Source organism: Pyrus communis, chromosome 9, assembly GCF_041283825.1.
Source record: "Pyrus communis isolate YQ-2024b chromosome 9, ASM4128382v1, whole genome shotgun sequence".
NCBI classification, from domain to species: Eukaryota; Viridiplantae; Streptophyta; class Magnoliopsida; order Rosales; family Rosaceae; genus Pyrus; species Pyrus communis.
This window is the reverse complement of record NC_142573.1, coordinates 27,597,301-27,612,977: the sequence shown is the minus strand read 5'-3', so window position 1 is coordinate 27,612,977 and position 15,677 is coordinate 27,597,301. Positions and strand designations below refer to the sequence as shown.

General features: G+C 35.8%; 2 protein-coding genes across 19 annotated transcripts; both read left to right on the top strand.

The window, feature by feature from the left end:
• Nucleotides 1–237: 237 nt before the first annotated feature.
• LOC137740858 (uncharacterized) lies at nucleotides 238–5,306 on the top strand. Of its 18 annotated transcripts, none has more exons than XR_015966981.1 (9): nucleotides 239–505; nucleotides 649–735; nucleotides 1,072–1,135; nucleotides 1,876–1,965; nucleotides 2,489–2,612; nucleotides 2,819–2,892; nucleotides 3,101–3,223; nucleotides 4,012–4,086; nucleotides 4,999–5,306. XR_015966981.1 is itself a non-coding variant. In XM_088700589.1 (7 exons), the coding sequence occupies exons 2-7, from the start codon at nucleotides 661–663 to the stop codon at nucleotides 3,163–3,165; spliced, it is 486 nt and encodes a 161-aa protein (XP_088556715.1). In that variant the 5' UTR covers nucleotides 238–505; nucleotides 649–660; the 3' UTR covers nucleotides 3,166–5,306. The 18 variants fall into 18 exon arrangements, 10 of the variants coding, with proteins under 10 accessions (XP_088556715.1, XP_088556713.1, XP_088556719.1 ...); XR_015966980.1 differs by having other exon boundaries at nucleotides 3,101–3,418; XR_015966984.1 differs by adding an exon at nucleotides 2,187–2,326 and having other exon boundaries at nucleotides 1,058–1,135; nucleotides 2,825–2,892; nucleotides 3,101–3,225; nucleotides 4,012–5,306.
• Nucleotides 5,307–8,039: 2,733 nt separating this feature from the next.
• On the top strand, nucleotides 8,040–14,100 carry LOC137740179 (uncharacterized). Its single transcript, XM_068480001.2, has 8 exons — nucleotides 8,040–8,495; nucleotides 8,914–9,483; nucleotides 9,593–10,882; nucleotides 10,982–11,306; nucleotides 11,422–11,680; nucleotides 11,793–12,009; nucleotides 12,293–12,792; nucleotides 13,525–14,100. The coding sequence occupies exons 1-8, from the start codon at nucleotides 8,379–8,381 to the stop codon at nucleotides 13,655–13,657; spliced, it is 3,411 nt and encodes a 1,136-aa protein (XP_068336102.2). The 5' UTR covers nucleotides 8,040–8,378; the 3' UTR covers nucleotides 13,658–14,100.
• Nucleotides 14,101–15,677: the final 1,577 nt, after the last annotated feature.

Genomic DNA, 15,677 nt, shown 5'->3' with positions numbered 1-15,677 from the left:
TGTAAATCTGATTTACGCATGTCCATTTAAAACTCAATGTTATGTCATATTAAAGTACTTATAGTATTAAAGTTCTTATCTTTTATATTAAAGTTCTTATTTTTACGGATACATTACTTTAGACTGAATTAGGAGTGGGAACGGCACTGTGCAATTTTGCCTCAATTTCACTTTATTTACGAGTTTGCCACAGGGCTGATTTCAGTGGCTCAATTTTTATTTACGAGTCTGCCACAGGCTATCTCTGCCGCTGATCTTGATGCACTCGTGTTGATGATCGCGGGATGGGAAGAACGACTGTAAAGCCGGCCTTTTCCACCTGCTTCTCAAATCCTCCTTGCCTCCTCCGTCTCGCAGACCCACGACACAGACGGTCTCGCCTCCGTCCTATCCTCCTCTCGCCTCCGTCGTCTTACTCCTCCTTTCCCTGTCTCTGGAATCCTAGAGTCATCTTCCTCACATGCAAGGCTATGGCCCTCTCAATTGAAACCAAAACGTGTCTCAGGTGCCTAACACAACCTCTCACTACTCACTCACATCAGTTGGTTTTTGTAATTTGAGCTTTTCTTTCTGATAAATTTGTATGCTTTCTGGATTTTTTATGGCAGTTTTGGACCTTTCCTTTTCTGAATTTGTATGCTTCTCCAGTTTTTTATTTTTATGGCAGTTCTGAGGAAGAGCACGAAAAAGGAAGAACCAGTATTAGAAGGTCTTCTCAAACAGTACTTCGATGATGTGAGTGCCTTTATCCTTTAACTTGGCCAAATGGGTGCTCAAATTTCATGTTTTTCTGTGATTATATGAGTAAATTTTTGTATTTTGTTTTTGGGTTTTGCCAAATTCAGTGGTGGTAATTATGGGTTTGGTATTGATTTTCGGTTAACAATGACTTTGGGGAAATTGATTGAGTCTGCATTCAATGTAACTTTTCATGCAGTTACATACTGTTGAAATAGAATTCGATTTTTTCATTCCCTTCTTTTTTTTTAAATGCAGTTACATTTATATGATATTTTACAGCATATATTCATCTTTTTGTTTCTAATTCTTCATGCAGTCTAAGCCATGAAGGATTTGATAAACCCACAATTGATAACAATGTACGGCGCCACCAATAATTTTGGACAAGGAACAAGTAAGTACCTGTTTGCTTCATTGTTCCAAAGAATTATGTAGAGATTGCTTTAATATCTTTGGCTTCTTGGCTATTTTTGGGGTGTCCGAGATAGGATTTAGGAGATTTGGTTTAGGGTTTGCACAAAGATAGATAGGGGTGTCCGAGAGAGATGTGGGAGGATTTAGGCGAGGGATTTCATGGATTTGTTTTGGGTTTCTTTTCTGTGATTTGCAGGCAGAGAGATGTGACAAGGGTGAGAGAGAGAGATGGGAGGATTTTCTGCGAGGGTAAAGGGAATGGGTAAGGGAGGTATGGGTATGGGTAGGGGATGGAAAAGCACTTCGTTTTCCATTTGCTCTGAAACCCGAGGGATTTCTGCAATTGCAGAGAGATAGAGACGGGGGTGTCTGTTGCAGACTGAGAGATGGGGGTGTCTATTAGGTGCCCTTTAGTTGTCACTTTTGCGATTTGTCCACCCTTGATTGTTGTGTGATTCATTCTCACGAGCGTTCTATGCACAAGGTTTCATATTATTCCTTCTAATTTTGATATTGTTGTGCTTAATTTCTTTTTTCTTTTATTGGGTGATTAGATTACAATTTACAATCCCCAATTTTTTATTTTTACTTTTTATGGCTCACTGTTATTTCTTTTATTATGTCGTATAGAACAAAGACTTTTTTGAATGCTATTACAGCTGCAGTTTCTATGTGTTCGATGGTGATATCGTTCTTTCCCACATGCGCTCTTTTCACTAGGTTTCATAATTTTCACAGGGGATACTCACCTGCTTACCCTATGGGCACGGGCGCCGGTGGGCTCGGCCCTTCTATCTCCTCCAACCGCAGGTGCATATATATATGTGTGTGTGTGTGTATGTCGTATCTACTTATTTGCATATTTGTTTTTGTGTAGGGTTTGTTCCTGATCAGTTTTCCTTCACTTTTAACAATCTATACAATTATATTGCTTTGGATTACTATTTCAAATTGAGGTTTTTAATGCATTTTGGAATTTTTGAGATTGTTGGAAATTTTAGGGTTTGATGATTTTTATTTCAAATATTCAGTTTTAAGTAGCATAATAACAATGCACATGGAGGACAATCCAGAGCCAGTGTAGCCACTATAAACACTAAGGATTCCAGTATTGCTTCTGCGCAACACGGCGGTGTACAAAATGGAGCCCGTGTACAGCCCCAATTACATGGTACAGATTTCTAAGTATCAGTTCTCTCTCACTCTAGAAAATTTATGTGTTTGAAGGAGTTTGGGAATCTTAGATAATTGTGTTCTCTATTAACATCTGAGTTGCTCATTTTGTTTGATTTTCATTTCTTGGCAATGTTTTCCTGCGACTGATTTAATGTAGGAGGTTCTGATACACCCGTTGCAAGCATGCTTCCCAGACAGCTGAAGCTTCAGCCTCCCAGAGAAGCTCCCGAACTGTTCCAAAGGCTCCAACTTCTCAAGAACACCCACTACGCTAGCGAAGGGTAAGTTCACACCCAAGACCATGGATTTTGTTGCACTCAGTGGTGGGGAATGTAGGCATATTTTCACTGTTATATAGCAATCTTATGATGTCAATACTAGATTCTCTCTCCCAAATAGGCGATTTAGTAATGAGTTTAATGTGCTGCTATATGATATATAAATAAATGCGAATAATCAGGTATTAACTTTTTTCTGTTGGTTTTAGCCCCAGGAGATGCGTTCAAGGGCTTTGCCTTTTAGTTTGGGTGTATAAGCCTTGGTTTCATGAATGGGATGCAGGTAATGTTATACGCTTGCGAGCACTTGAATAAAATTCTATAATTTCCTGTATTTCTAAGTGTGGAACAAATTTATAGCATGTTTTTAAAAGCACAAAGGTTGTATCCATCCTTTTCATCTCAATTTCTGATCATCCTAATTAGGGTTTTATTAATTAATTATGCTTAAATATTGATCAGTTCTAAATTCATTTGTTTTTGGTGTTTAGAATTATTGACGAGAGTACCAAAAAAGCAGCGGTTGTGGATCCAGTTGAACCTGAGAAGGTTCTGAAAGCAGCCCAAGAACATGGCTTCAGTATCAAGCTCATCCTCACCACTCACCATTACTGGTGTATTTAGACTTCCTCATCCAATCCCTCATATTCATACTGATATAATATATATATATATATATATATATATATATATATATATTTGTTTTGGGTATTTTAGTACTTTCCAGAAATGGATTTATGGGGATTTATATCTTAGTTGGGTACATGATGCGGATTCATATTCAAGGAAAAATGATCCCGACTCTTAAGGTCTCTTTCTTGCGTCGATTGATCGTCTTGCTATGATTTTGAGTTGTTGCAATTAGATCTTGAAATTGTATTGTACGATTTAATTAGTATAGTGGTCCTCACAAATCACCACCAATGTAGCACCTAATTAATCGTATTCAATGTTGTGGTCTGAAAAGAAGCACTAATTAAGGGAGTAATATTTAAGGTTGGAGATAAAAGATTCGCTATAGCTGATAGCTCTAGATGTGTAATTAAGGTAAGGAATATATTTTGACTGATGCAACTGCATGCTCTTATGGATTTCCCCCAAAGATTGGATTTTCAGTTTTTGGGAATGTTAACAATTTAGTTTTTTGATCTTTTCTTGAAAGGATATGAAATTGTTTATAGTTAGGTTGAAAACCATATCAATAGATTCTTTATTTGGTTGGTCCAATCTGTAACAGATGAGATTGTTTTGTTTGATGTTTCAATCAAAATTTGATCTTTTTTTTTTGTGTGAAATTATAATGGAATCACAAATCAAGTATGTCTTAGATTCTTGGTTGCATACTCACCTTCCCACGACTATTATATTGTCTATTGACTGGATGCTTTTTTATAATTTCTAGGATCTACGGTTGCAATGCTTTTGATACATGCAGTAAGGAGGAAGCCACTACCTCTTATGGAGCTTCTTTGGCATGGTAAGTTGAAGTTGCATGTCATTTTTTTTTTTCGTTCATGGAATTCATTATCTTGCTATCTTGGCAATTAGCAATGTCTGACGATTGGTAAAATGTTAATAAATTTGTTGAAGTTTGAATCGTACACATGAAAGTGAATTTTAACAACTCTAACTTAGATTTCTTAATAATTTGATCCGTCTTTCTTTCATTTGTTTTCGACTATTTTACTTTTTTTCTATACAAGTACAACTATTGATCGAAAGCCACAGAAAATACCCAACGGCTGAGAAACTGTTTTTGTTACAAGAATAGATTGATTATGATAATGCTTAAATTTTGGGCAGTTAAATATATGTGTTTTGTTTGGCAATTACAATCACTTGCATGAAAATCCAATTGGATTTGTTCTGGTCTCCAAGAATTTTTCTTTGATTATTGATTAATTTATGTGGCATGAGTTTAGGTTTTGCTTTTCTGCCCATGTATATTTGATTTGAAATGGACAGCTCAATTTGCTGTATATAAATTAGTAATCAAAAAACTCCAAGGAGAGGTAAATTAGAAACAATGGTGGAAGAGTGATGGAGTTGAGGAGTCGATAGTTTACCGGGTTTACTTGAATTTCTGATTGATGTCCATGGTATTGATAGATCATTGAGACTGACTGATTGGTTGATTAATCACTAATTTGAAATACTTAAATTGTAACATTCTTTAATTCCTTTTCGTTTTGTATTTTCATTGGATTCGAAAAATGAAACGAATCCAATCAACTACTCAGCCTTCGAATATGTTTACATCTTATTGCTAACTTTAAATATGTTAATTTGTCCCCGTTTCTATAAAATTTTGTGCGATGTGAACAATGTGGGTTATTCTCAATCTTCTGATGGTGATTATTTGGCAACTTCTGCAAACATGGCTACTCAGCCTTTGAAATACAGAGCTGAGGATGAGAGCAGTCAGATGAGCTAGAATTGGGTTTGTATCATTCTAAATTATTCGTTTGGTTACCGATAGAAAATATGGTTGTCGAGTTCAGTTTTTTATTTTCATCATCTTAAACATTTTCCTTTGATAGCACTTTGTTTTGATTTTTGAACGAACTATATACTTTATCTTTATCTTAGGTCACAGTGTAATGTTTAACAATTGAATTTGTGAGATGGTTTAGCAATTTTTTTCAGAACCTTGCTATTCCTGCCAGATGCTCAAATATTATGTCTTCAACTTTTCTACTTTCCCTTTTTTGTGTTTTCCCTCATATAGTAGGCTGAGCACTTGAAACTATGAGTATAATACTGATGGCACAATACGATCTACAAATGAATGCTTTGTTATGCCATGCATATCCGTATATAGCAAGCAAAGTTTTACTTAATTGGTTCTTAGGTACTACACCGTCTTTTAAGTTAGTTTGTGTGGAAATTATTCATGCCTGTCCCGACTAATATGTTCAATTCCCGCAACAACGCTATTTTCTAGTAGATGACTATATAGTTCCGCATATGTTTAAGTTACGAATATTCGGATGGCGAATTCGATGCCAAATTAGACTGCCCATTGTGTGGTTTTGCCGAACTTTCCCTCTCCTTAGTATAAAAATGTCAATATACTAAAAAAAAGAAAAAAGTACAGATATTCAGTACACAAAAATATATGGTACAGACATACAAGTACGTAGATAAATATTAAAAACATTATAGGTCCATAAATAGGGAAAGAAACTCAACAAAAGAATGCACAAGTGCACAATATAAAAAATACAAGAGGAAGTATCCATTGGCATGAATTCTGGGATTTGGTATGAATATTTGGCGAAAGATGGATTTGAATTGGACAAGTTGCTCTTATTCTTAAAATCACAGCCACGATATTTTTTGATACCTCCAAAATTGTAAGAGCAAAAGCTCATATTATGTGGAAACCTAATATTTATTAGACCCTTAAATGACCTTGTAAAATGCAAACGTTAATTAAGAAATGTAAAAGAAAGCCAACTCAAAAAGTCAATAATAATCAGCTAATTTTAAGGAAAATGATCAAATTCAATATTCAATCTTATACACCTGGTTTGAATGAGAAACGCATCCTATTCCATGATGACAATCTAATTATGCCAAAAAAACATGTTGTGTTTGTTCTAAAAGCTTATGTGAACTATTAAAAGAGTACATTAAACTCACTAACATGGAGTTGTGGTTAACTGCCAACTTTGAGAATTCAACGCGGTCAATCATGTACACACAATAAAATGTGGTCAATCATGGCAATGTCTTTCATTTTATTGCTATCATATCAAAAATATTAGTCCATTGTTATCGTGTTCAAAATCAAAGGCACTAAGTAATGGTAAAAGAATGCTTAAAGTTCACAGCATTTTCTTCATCAAAAAAATTATAGATTGGAGGGTCCCAATGATTATATTTATTAGTCATCTTGAAAATGACACATAGAGATGAGAGCGTAGGTTGTTTCCTTTATTTGAACTAAGAATCCTCATAATATTGTTTTCCAGATCAACCCTTTTTTTGTGTTTTTTAAGAAACCTTGGAAATTTTTTTGGGAAATTTTATTCAGACCCATTTATCCTCTTTTTACACCCAACTTATAGTTTTTAATCTTGAAAGTCTGAATCTGCCCAACAATTTTCTTTCTACACCCATAATGAAAAAGAACAAAAAAATAAAATATAAAATTTCAACATTAAAAAACCTAGGCCATGCCATCACTCCAAACCCTAACCACCCCCAATTTCTACCCCTCCCCAACCCCCACCACCATCTTCTTATCACCCACAATGAAACCCCCAAAAGATCTCAGCCATCAATGTCCCTTTCACGACTTTTTGCCAGCCACACAATAGCTTTCTGTTCCATGCAGTCCTTCTAACATGTTCGAATTATGCCAAAATTGTCGAGGTGTTGAATCGGATTGTGTTGGACCATATGTTAATAATACCATTAATTTTTCCAAAAAAAAAATTAAAATATTGACATGTTTCTTTTGGGTTTTTTTAATCATGGGTTGTTGGGAATAATGTTCTAATTTCCAAATTGTTGTGGGTGGTAAGGGAGGTGGCGGCGGGGAGTTGGGGAGATTAGAAACTGGGTAGTTGAGATTTGAAGAGATAGGGTGGCTGAAGTTGCCTATTACTAAATTATTATTATTTTCCTTTTGTGCTTGTTGGGTGTAGAAAGAATTATTGGACACATTTGAAATTTCAAAATAAAAAATAATAAGTTAGGTATAGAAAGATGATAAATGGGTCTAAATAAAAGTTCCCCTTTTTTTTTTGTCGAATGCAACTTATTAGAATGGCAGTGAAGTGTTGAAATGGCCTAAAAATTCCAAAAAAAGGTATATTAGTTTACATGACATTTCAAAAAAATTGGGAAATGTTATTGACACTCCAAAAATCTCATTCTACTCTCCTCACAAGTGTATTTTTCTTTCCAAATATAGAAAGTTAGGAGTGTAGAATGAGATTTTTAGAGCGCCAATAACAATTCGCAAAAAATTAACCAATTATAATTGATGAATATGCATGAGCATGAGCTTCGTACGAAAAAGCAAAGACTTTGTATTATTTCAATTGAATTATTAAATTGTGTTTCTTTTTCTTTTCAAACTTTTGTAAAATAATAAAGTAAAAGGAAACATGTAGTGGTAAATATTTAGTGGTGGAATTTGTACGAAAAGAAGACTGGCTAACTGGCAATTGCTTCAGCTTGGACGCTGATTCGATTACTTAGTCTCGAGGGGAATTTAAATACCTTTCCAGTTTCCACAACTTTTCTTTTTGCAAAGGACAATAATGGAAGGCTCTCACTTTATTTTATGGTCTCCCTGAAGACTTGGGAGTTTTCTTCGTGGAAAGGGTTTCATGTTCGACAAAATTGTTACTATTAAGTTTAACCAAAGTTGGGTGCGAATCGTATATATTATGGTGTGAAAAATCCTAAAGAACTAATTCTTATTGATCTCTCACAACTTTCTACTATTTCCAAATTCTTATTGATTTTTCTAGTGAATTTATACCACAAAGAAAAGAAGATAAAAAAGTAAAAAAAAAAGAAATCGAGAGGCATACATAGTCTCTTGGTCTTCCCTAAGCTATCTTTAATCATATCATTATATGCGACTCACCCTCTATTGGAAGGTGCGTGTACTGGTCTCTTCAACTTCCTGTCCGTCTTCTATTTTAACATGATCATTCACCCCCTCCCCCACAAACCATAGAATTTGAATAGGGAATGCCAGAAAATCGATGATACTGCTCCACTGAAGAAATAGAGCAAGTGTAAGAAATGGAGAAGACTAACGTGAGCAACAAGAAACAAGTTACAGACAAAAGAAGCTTGCTCGATCTGGTTTTCTCTTGGTCTCTCGGCGATGTTCTCAACAACAAACTTTACAAAAACCAGGTTCGTAATTTCCTTCTCTTTTAGAATTTGATTCAAGTGACATTCTAATAAATCTGTCCAAACTAAGGTGATGGGGATTTTTCCCAAAAAAAAAAAAGTGATGGGGATTCAAATTTTTTGCTTCAGAGGCGGAAGGGAAGCTATATCTTTGGCCAACTTGGCCACCGATCTATTTTGCTTGAGGCCAATTTTGTCTTCCAAAAAAAAAAAAAGAAAAAAAAAAAACTTAGATATAGCAATAAGTATTCCGTGTTATTGTTTGATAGAAGGGTTTATCATTGTCAGCATGCATGACATTTGGTTTCTCACCATGTATATATTTGATGATGGTGGCATGTATTAGTTTAATGGAACTTGAAGAGATTCCTGTTTTTTTTTTTGGTCAAATTTTTACTGGATTTGTTCACTTAATTAACAGGTGCCTACGATTCCTAAGACCTTCTTGAATGTGAAAAGTTATTTGGAATCATTCGTTCCTTCACTCATTGAGGAAACACATGCTGATTTACACTCGAATATGATCACGGAACTGTCGCATGCACCTACTTGTGAAATATTGACTCTTGAATGTTCGAAAGGTCATAAACCTCCCAAAAAATTGTTCTATGATATTGTATATAAGAGAGATACAGAAGCGGATCAGAAGCACAACGGATTAATGTACGAGCCACAGGTTGGAGATCTCATTGCCTTGACGGATGTTAAACCGAAATGTGTTGATGATTTGAACAGGTCCCCAAGACACTATGTTATTGCTTATGTTAGTAAAGTACCTAATCCTGATGAATTTCCTGATGCTCATGAGTTCCAAATACTCTCATCCAAGCCTATCGATTATGGAGAACAAGACGTACAAAAGAGCAAGAGACAAAAACATTTTGCAGTTTATCTCATAAACATGACAACAAATCTTCGTGTGTGGGGTGCCTTGAACTCAAAAGAGGGAAACACAGAAATTATTCAGAAAGTTCTCCAACCCAGTTCACATGTATGTATCTGGCTTTGGACTCATATAATTTCTCTCAACATTTCATTTATTTTTAAGCTTCACAGTTCACATTAGTTCCTCACTAAACGTTATGTTTCTTTCTGTACAGGATGCGAATTCTTGTACTACTTGCTCTCCCATACAAAGTTACTCCCCTGACCTTTCTACCATTTGGCCCACTATTTCCTCTCACAAACTAAATTACTCCCAAGAAGCTGCAGTTTTAAACTTTATCGGTTTGAGTAAATGCCATCATCAGAATGATGTCAAATTGATTTGGGGTCCTCCAGGTACTGGGAAGACAAAGACAGTCAGTCTGTCTCTCTTTGCCCTCTTTATGCTCAAGTGCAGAACACTAACATGTGCTCCCACCAATATTGCGGTGTTAGAAGTTGCAACCCGGCTCAGGGGTCTGGTTAATGGGTCACTTGAGTTTGGAAAGTACGGACTTGGAGATATAGTTCTCTTTGGGAACCGGAAGCGAATGCAGGTTGATGATAAAGCTGACCTTCTTGAGGTATTTCTCGATCATCGTATTAAAATACTGATCAATTGTTTGAGGCCCTTTTCTGGATGGAAGTATCTGTTAAGTTCAATGATACGTCTACTTGAGGAACCAGATGAAGAGTACTCTTTATATTTGCAAAAGAGAGCAGAAAAACAAGAACAGAGTGCTCAAGGAAATGAGAAGAAAAACACAAAGAGAGCAGAAAAACACAAAGAGAGTGCTCAAGGAAATGAGAAGAAAAACACAAAGAGAGCAGAAAAACACAAAGCAAGTGCTCAAGGAATTGAGAAGGGTACTAAAGGAAACAATGAAAGCGTAAAAGAGGATGATCCATTGACGTTTGAGGAGTTTGTGAAGAAAAAGTTTGATTCAATTTTTGAGTCACTGAAGATCTGCATGGTAAATTTGTACACTCACTTACCAACTTCTTGCATTCCACTGAAGGTAGTGAAGGACATGGATGAAGCTTCGGGTTTGCTCAAGTCCTATAAATCTTCCATGCATCGTATCAGTGTTGCTAAGGAAGGTTTAAACTTAGTCCTAAAAGATTTCAAAGTTTCAGGAAGCATTGTCGGTCGCTTTATACAGTTGGGAAACAAGTGTGTTTGTAAACTGAAGTTGCTTCCTCAGAAATTTGGTGTCCCAAAAACTCTTGATTCTTATTCAATAAGAACTTTCTGCTTGCAAAATGCTTGCTTAATATTTTGTACTGCATCAACTTCTGCCAAATTGCCTAATGCATTACCGATGAGACCACTGGAATTGTTAGTCGTTGATGAAGCTGCTCAGCTTAAAGAATGTGAGTCTGCAATTCCTTTACAACTGTCTGGTATCCGCCATGCTATTCTAATAGGAGATGAGCGGCAACTCCCTGCTATGGTTAAAAGCGAGGTGTTATTTTTATCCTTCATGTTCTTTACTTTTTCAAATTACTAGTATAACTTGTATATTATTGTAACATTATAATAATGAAATGGATCATATCATTAGAGAGCGAAAGTGGCTGAGTTTGGAAGAAGCTTGTTCGAAAGGATGACAAAGTTGGGACACAGGAAGCATCTTCTCAATATCCAATATAGGATGCATCCATCCATCAGCTTATTTCCAAATATGGAGTTCTATAACAATGAGATATTAGATGGTCCGAATGTCACTGAAAGAAGCTATCAGAGGTGCTTCCTCAAGGGAAAGATGTACCAATCTTACTCCTTCATAAATATAGCCAATGGAAAAGAAGAATTTGATCATGGTCATAGTCAGAAAAATATGGTCGAGGTTGCTGTGGTCTCTGAGATAGTTGCAAGACTTTACCAAGGTAATTCTATTGTTGTCTAATCTCATTGATATACTTATTTTGAGAATTATCGCAGGAAGTTTGTATATAAATATACAAAACCTAGTTCTTGTTAATTTTCTTTTCTTGGCTGCAGAATTCATCGGCACCAAGAAGAAGGTTAGTATTGGAGTCATATCACCATACAAGGCTCAAGTTTATGCAATTCAAGAGGGTGTGAAAAAATACAGTAAAAAGTGTAACCCTCAATTCTCTGTAAGTGTGCGGTCTGTTGATGGGTTCCAAGGTGGTGAAGAGGATGTGATAATTATCTCCACTGTCAGATGTAACGTGAAAGGTGCAATTGGTTTCTTGTCCAACTGTCAAAGGGCAAATGTTGCACTTACACGTGCACGGTAGTACTTTTATAGAATTACGTTACATACAATTATTCATGATGCAGCTTACTTTGAAATGTCTTAGTTACTGGAGGTTTTGAATTTAGTGGTTTTGATTGTGTCTGTGTAGGTATTGTCTTTGGATATTGGGGAATGCGTCGACTTTGGTTAACAGTGACTCTATCTGGAAGAAGCTAGTCCTTGATGCCAAGAGACGCGATTGTTTTCACAATGCTGACGAGGACAAGAACTTGGCACAGGCTATTGCTGCTGCCCTGCTGGAGGTTGACCGATTTCATGCTCTACTTAGTATTGAATCTCTGCTGTTCAAAAATGCGAGATGGAAGGTTTGCTGCTATTCATCCATTTAATTTTTTTACTATATGTTGCTGTTCTATACTAAACAATGTACAACGTCGAGGCCTGCAAAAGTATTATGTTAATTTTCTGCAGAATTTTATTATTTAATTGTCTGTTAATTTCGAAAGAGGGAGAGGAAGAACATCAGTAAATAATACGAGAACACAACGGGATCATCCCTCTTTAAAGAACATTTCTTCTTTTTTACATTATAAAATGCAGTGTGATGTTTGGTTGTTACAATATTGTTTGTCAACCTCTTCCATATAGGTTTGCTTCACTGATGAATTTGAGAAATCATTAGCAAAGATTAAAGACACTCTGGTTCGTCGAGAAGTGCTTAATCTACTAACGAAGCTTTCAAGTGGATGGCGTCACGCACACAAGGATAAGGGAATGATGGTTCATGACGGGACTTCTTCTCAACTGTTAGAGAAGTATAAAGTCAATAGGCTGCTGAATCTCATTTGGACTGTGGATATTCTTCAGGAGAAATCATATTACATCCAGGTTATGAAGGTTTGGGATATCGTGACATCTTCGGATATACCTAGACTAGCAAAGCGTCTTGACAACATTTTTGGGACTTATACAGTGGATAAGATGAATCGTTGCAAGCACAAGTGTATTGATAAGTGCACTGCTGTTCCAATGAGATGGCCGGTGGATTCTAGTAGTTGCCATGAAGCTGATCCTGTGGAGTTCCTTTCAAAACCATTATCTTCACTCAGTCTAACAGATAAACCCGAATCATCAACATCAACTTCTGGGTGAGTGTATATCTACTTCAACCATATATATATATATGTACATATATATGTGTGTGTGTGTGTGTGTGTTTGTTGTTATTTAAAATTTTTACTTTCGTTTAGGAAGTCAATTCTGCATGTTGCATTTTCTCTTGTTCATGTCAATTAGCCAAGGTGAAGTTTGTATGCTTGATGAATCCATTTAATTTTAAACCATTGCATATCTTGCCAGAAACTCTAGTTCCAATTTCCAAAAAATTACGTATCCTTGCAAACTTCATGACAGTTTTTATCCAACGTGCACCCCATCTGATTCAAAATACAAGATCACTGTCGAGTTACTTATTTTTCTGAAAGCTGTAGGTATTTCAAAGAAGCATCAAATACTGTAGGTTACTAGTTCTGTCACAGATTCTACACTTCCCCTTGTTCGTATCAGTCATTGATGGTGAAGTTTGTAGAACTTAAATCAGTTTTTTATTTTATGTTTTATAAAAGACTGAGTTATATGTTTCGCTTGAGGAATTGATTCAAAAGCATGCCGATTGCTCGATGGATCAATACAACTTGTTTTTCTGCATATTATTGTTACTTCCCACTGATTAAACAAAATGCAAACATGAAATATATATAAATTGGCTATGTTGTGCCCCACTAGTTTTGAAACTACATCATCTTCTGTAAGTTGGGTATGCAAAACCTAACGAAGTTTCCATCAGTTATTTATTTTCTTTGGTGTGCTGATTTTGTTAGGGTGGCTATCAAAACAGAGAAACAGTCTACACAATCCCTTCTCACTCCCAAAAGCCGTTCGAAGACTCATGCTAAACAAAGAGGGCAATCACCGAACGTAGAGGTTGGAGTCTGGAGACCGTGTGTTCTTTAAGGTTAAGCCTTGTTATGGAATTAAACGGTTTGGCAACGGCAAAAAACTTGCTCCCCGTTCTATTGGACCTTTTGAAGGTTTGAAGCTAGCTGGTGATGGTGATGTTTCTTATAGATTAGCTCTTCCACCTTACCTATCTAGTAGTATCTATGATGTGTTACATATATCTGCATTAAAGAAAAACATTGCAGTTGTTTCGCATGTTTTGAATTGGTACAATTTGAGCATTCAAAAACATCTGCTGTGTGACGAGAAGCCAGTTAAATTGTGGATCGAAAAATATCTAGAATTCTTGCTTGATGGGAAGCCTTCGTATTTTGGCCAGTAATATTTTTGCAAGGAGGGTGAATTGTAAACTCAAATTACGTTGGATGTATTTATATGTGGATTTTAGTACTTTTGAGTGTAACATGCTTAATGAAGATTGTGTTTTAAGGTCGGCCTACCGAATTTGAACCCACACACAGACAAAAATACTCAACCTCTTCGAAAATCAAATTTTGAGATTTAGTTGCATAAATAATCAGTTTTGATAATGATATCGTATACTGTGGATCCAAAGTTGATATAACTACATAATAAAAATAAACACCGATCATTTTTGCAACGTAATATAAAAAATTGATGGTCATGCTAATTGCCCAATTGATGTAATGTTTGCGCAAGTCCGCCAGATGGGGCTCTCCAACCGGAAAAGGATCCGATGAGGATAATTTTCTTAGGGATCCTAGGGATTCTATGATCTCATATGTTCATCGTATATTGTGCAATCAATTTTCGTGAGTTGCTATTCATATTTAATTTTAAATTTTAAATTTTAAAATGATTTCTGATTTCACGATGTACGATGAACGAATGAGGTCACATGATTTCTAAGATCTCTAGGAAAAGGATCCTTTTCCTCTCCAACCCAATTTCTCCCTCTATCTTGGACCCATCTTTTCATCCCACTGGCTTGATCCAAGATAGCCTTCTCGGTTTTCACCAAAAGAAAAATGAGATAGGCTTCTGGTTGGACTGAGTTGTAGAGGGAGATTGAGACACAAAAGATCAGGTCAGCGAGGTGTGGGAGTCGTCCGATGTAGATGTCGGCTTTTGAGTCTGACATTATTTTATTTTTTTTGGTACATATAACATAAATTATAAGTTATGTAATGCATTATTTTACTCATTATAATAATATAATTGATTTATCTTATTTTCAAAATATATACACGAGTTATAATTTGAGTATGAAAACTTTGATAACAAATACATCAAAAGATCACCATCCTACAAAACAATAGTTGACGTCATCAAACCATGGCAGCATCATCAAAGAAAAAGAACCCCTACAGGTTAATAAAAGAAAATAATCTGGAATAGAGAGTTCTTGATAAATGAACAAGTTCACAGAACCTGGACCATCTCAAATATTTGTGCCTCAATTTGGATCGTGACATATCACATGACACAATCAACATTTTGCTGGTAAAAGTCATCTTCACTGGTTCCAAGTGTTTCTTCTCCAATGCCCTATTTTAAATAGTACATAGATTAGAACCATCACATGATGATTTAATGGTTAGGACGAATTTTCGATTCATATTTCACACGATTGGTTTTGAGTTCAATTTTTGACGTGTGCGAATTACACGATGGTGATAAGAAAAAGGCTAAAATGCCTTTGCGATTCCTCTCAACTCCTGAAAGTATCAACTGCCGTGACTTCTCCACCGATCGATTCATTTTTAAGAAAAATACCACATAAATTAGGCACACCTCCACATGGTTGTACGACTAGTTAGCTAACATGAGATTAAATGCATGGTTATGGATGTAACTCAATACTAGTATTACGATCTTAAACGGAGTATAAACCAAATTATTATGACTGATCGGATTTCTTTCAACAAGTTCATTCATCAGAGTCTTTGAAATTTGATCAAACGGCTACAAACAGAAGGTCCCTTTAAAAGTTATAATAACTCTAGCCGTTAGATTAAATTTTAAGAATACAGATTAGTGGACTTGATGAACT

Coding starts and splice junctions, on each gene's coding strand:
- LOC137740858 (XM_088700587.1), top strand. CDS start 661: ATGGCAGTTCTGAGGAAGAGCACGAAAAAGGAAGAACCAGTATTAGAA. Junction 2,613..2,818: donor ACCCACTACGCTAGCGAAGG/GTAAGTTCACAC, acceptor TGTTGGTTTTAG/CCCCAGGAGATGCGTTCAAG. Junction 2,893..3,100: donor GTTTCATGAATGGGATGCAG/GTAATGTTATAC, acceptor TTTGGTGTTTAG/AATTATTGACGAGAGTACCA.
- LOC137740179 (XM_068480001.2), top strand. CDS start 8,379: ATGGAGAAGACTAACGTGAGCAACAAGAAACAAGTTACAGACAAAAGA. Junction 9,484..9,592: donor TTCTCCAACCCAGTTCACAT/GTATGTATCTGG, acceptor CTTTCTGTACAG/GATGCGAATTCTTGTACTAC. Junction 11,307..11,421: donor AGTTGCAAGACTTTACCAAG/GTAATTCTATTG, acceptor TCTTGGCTGCAG/AATTCATCGGCACCAAGAAG.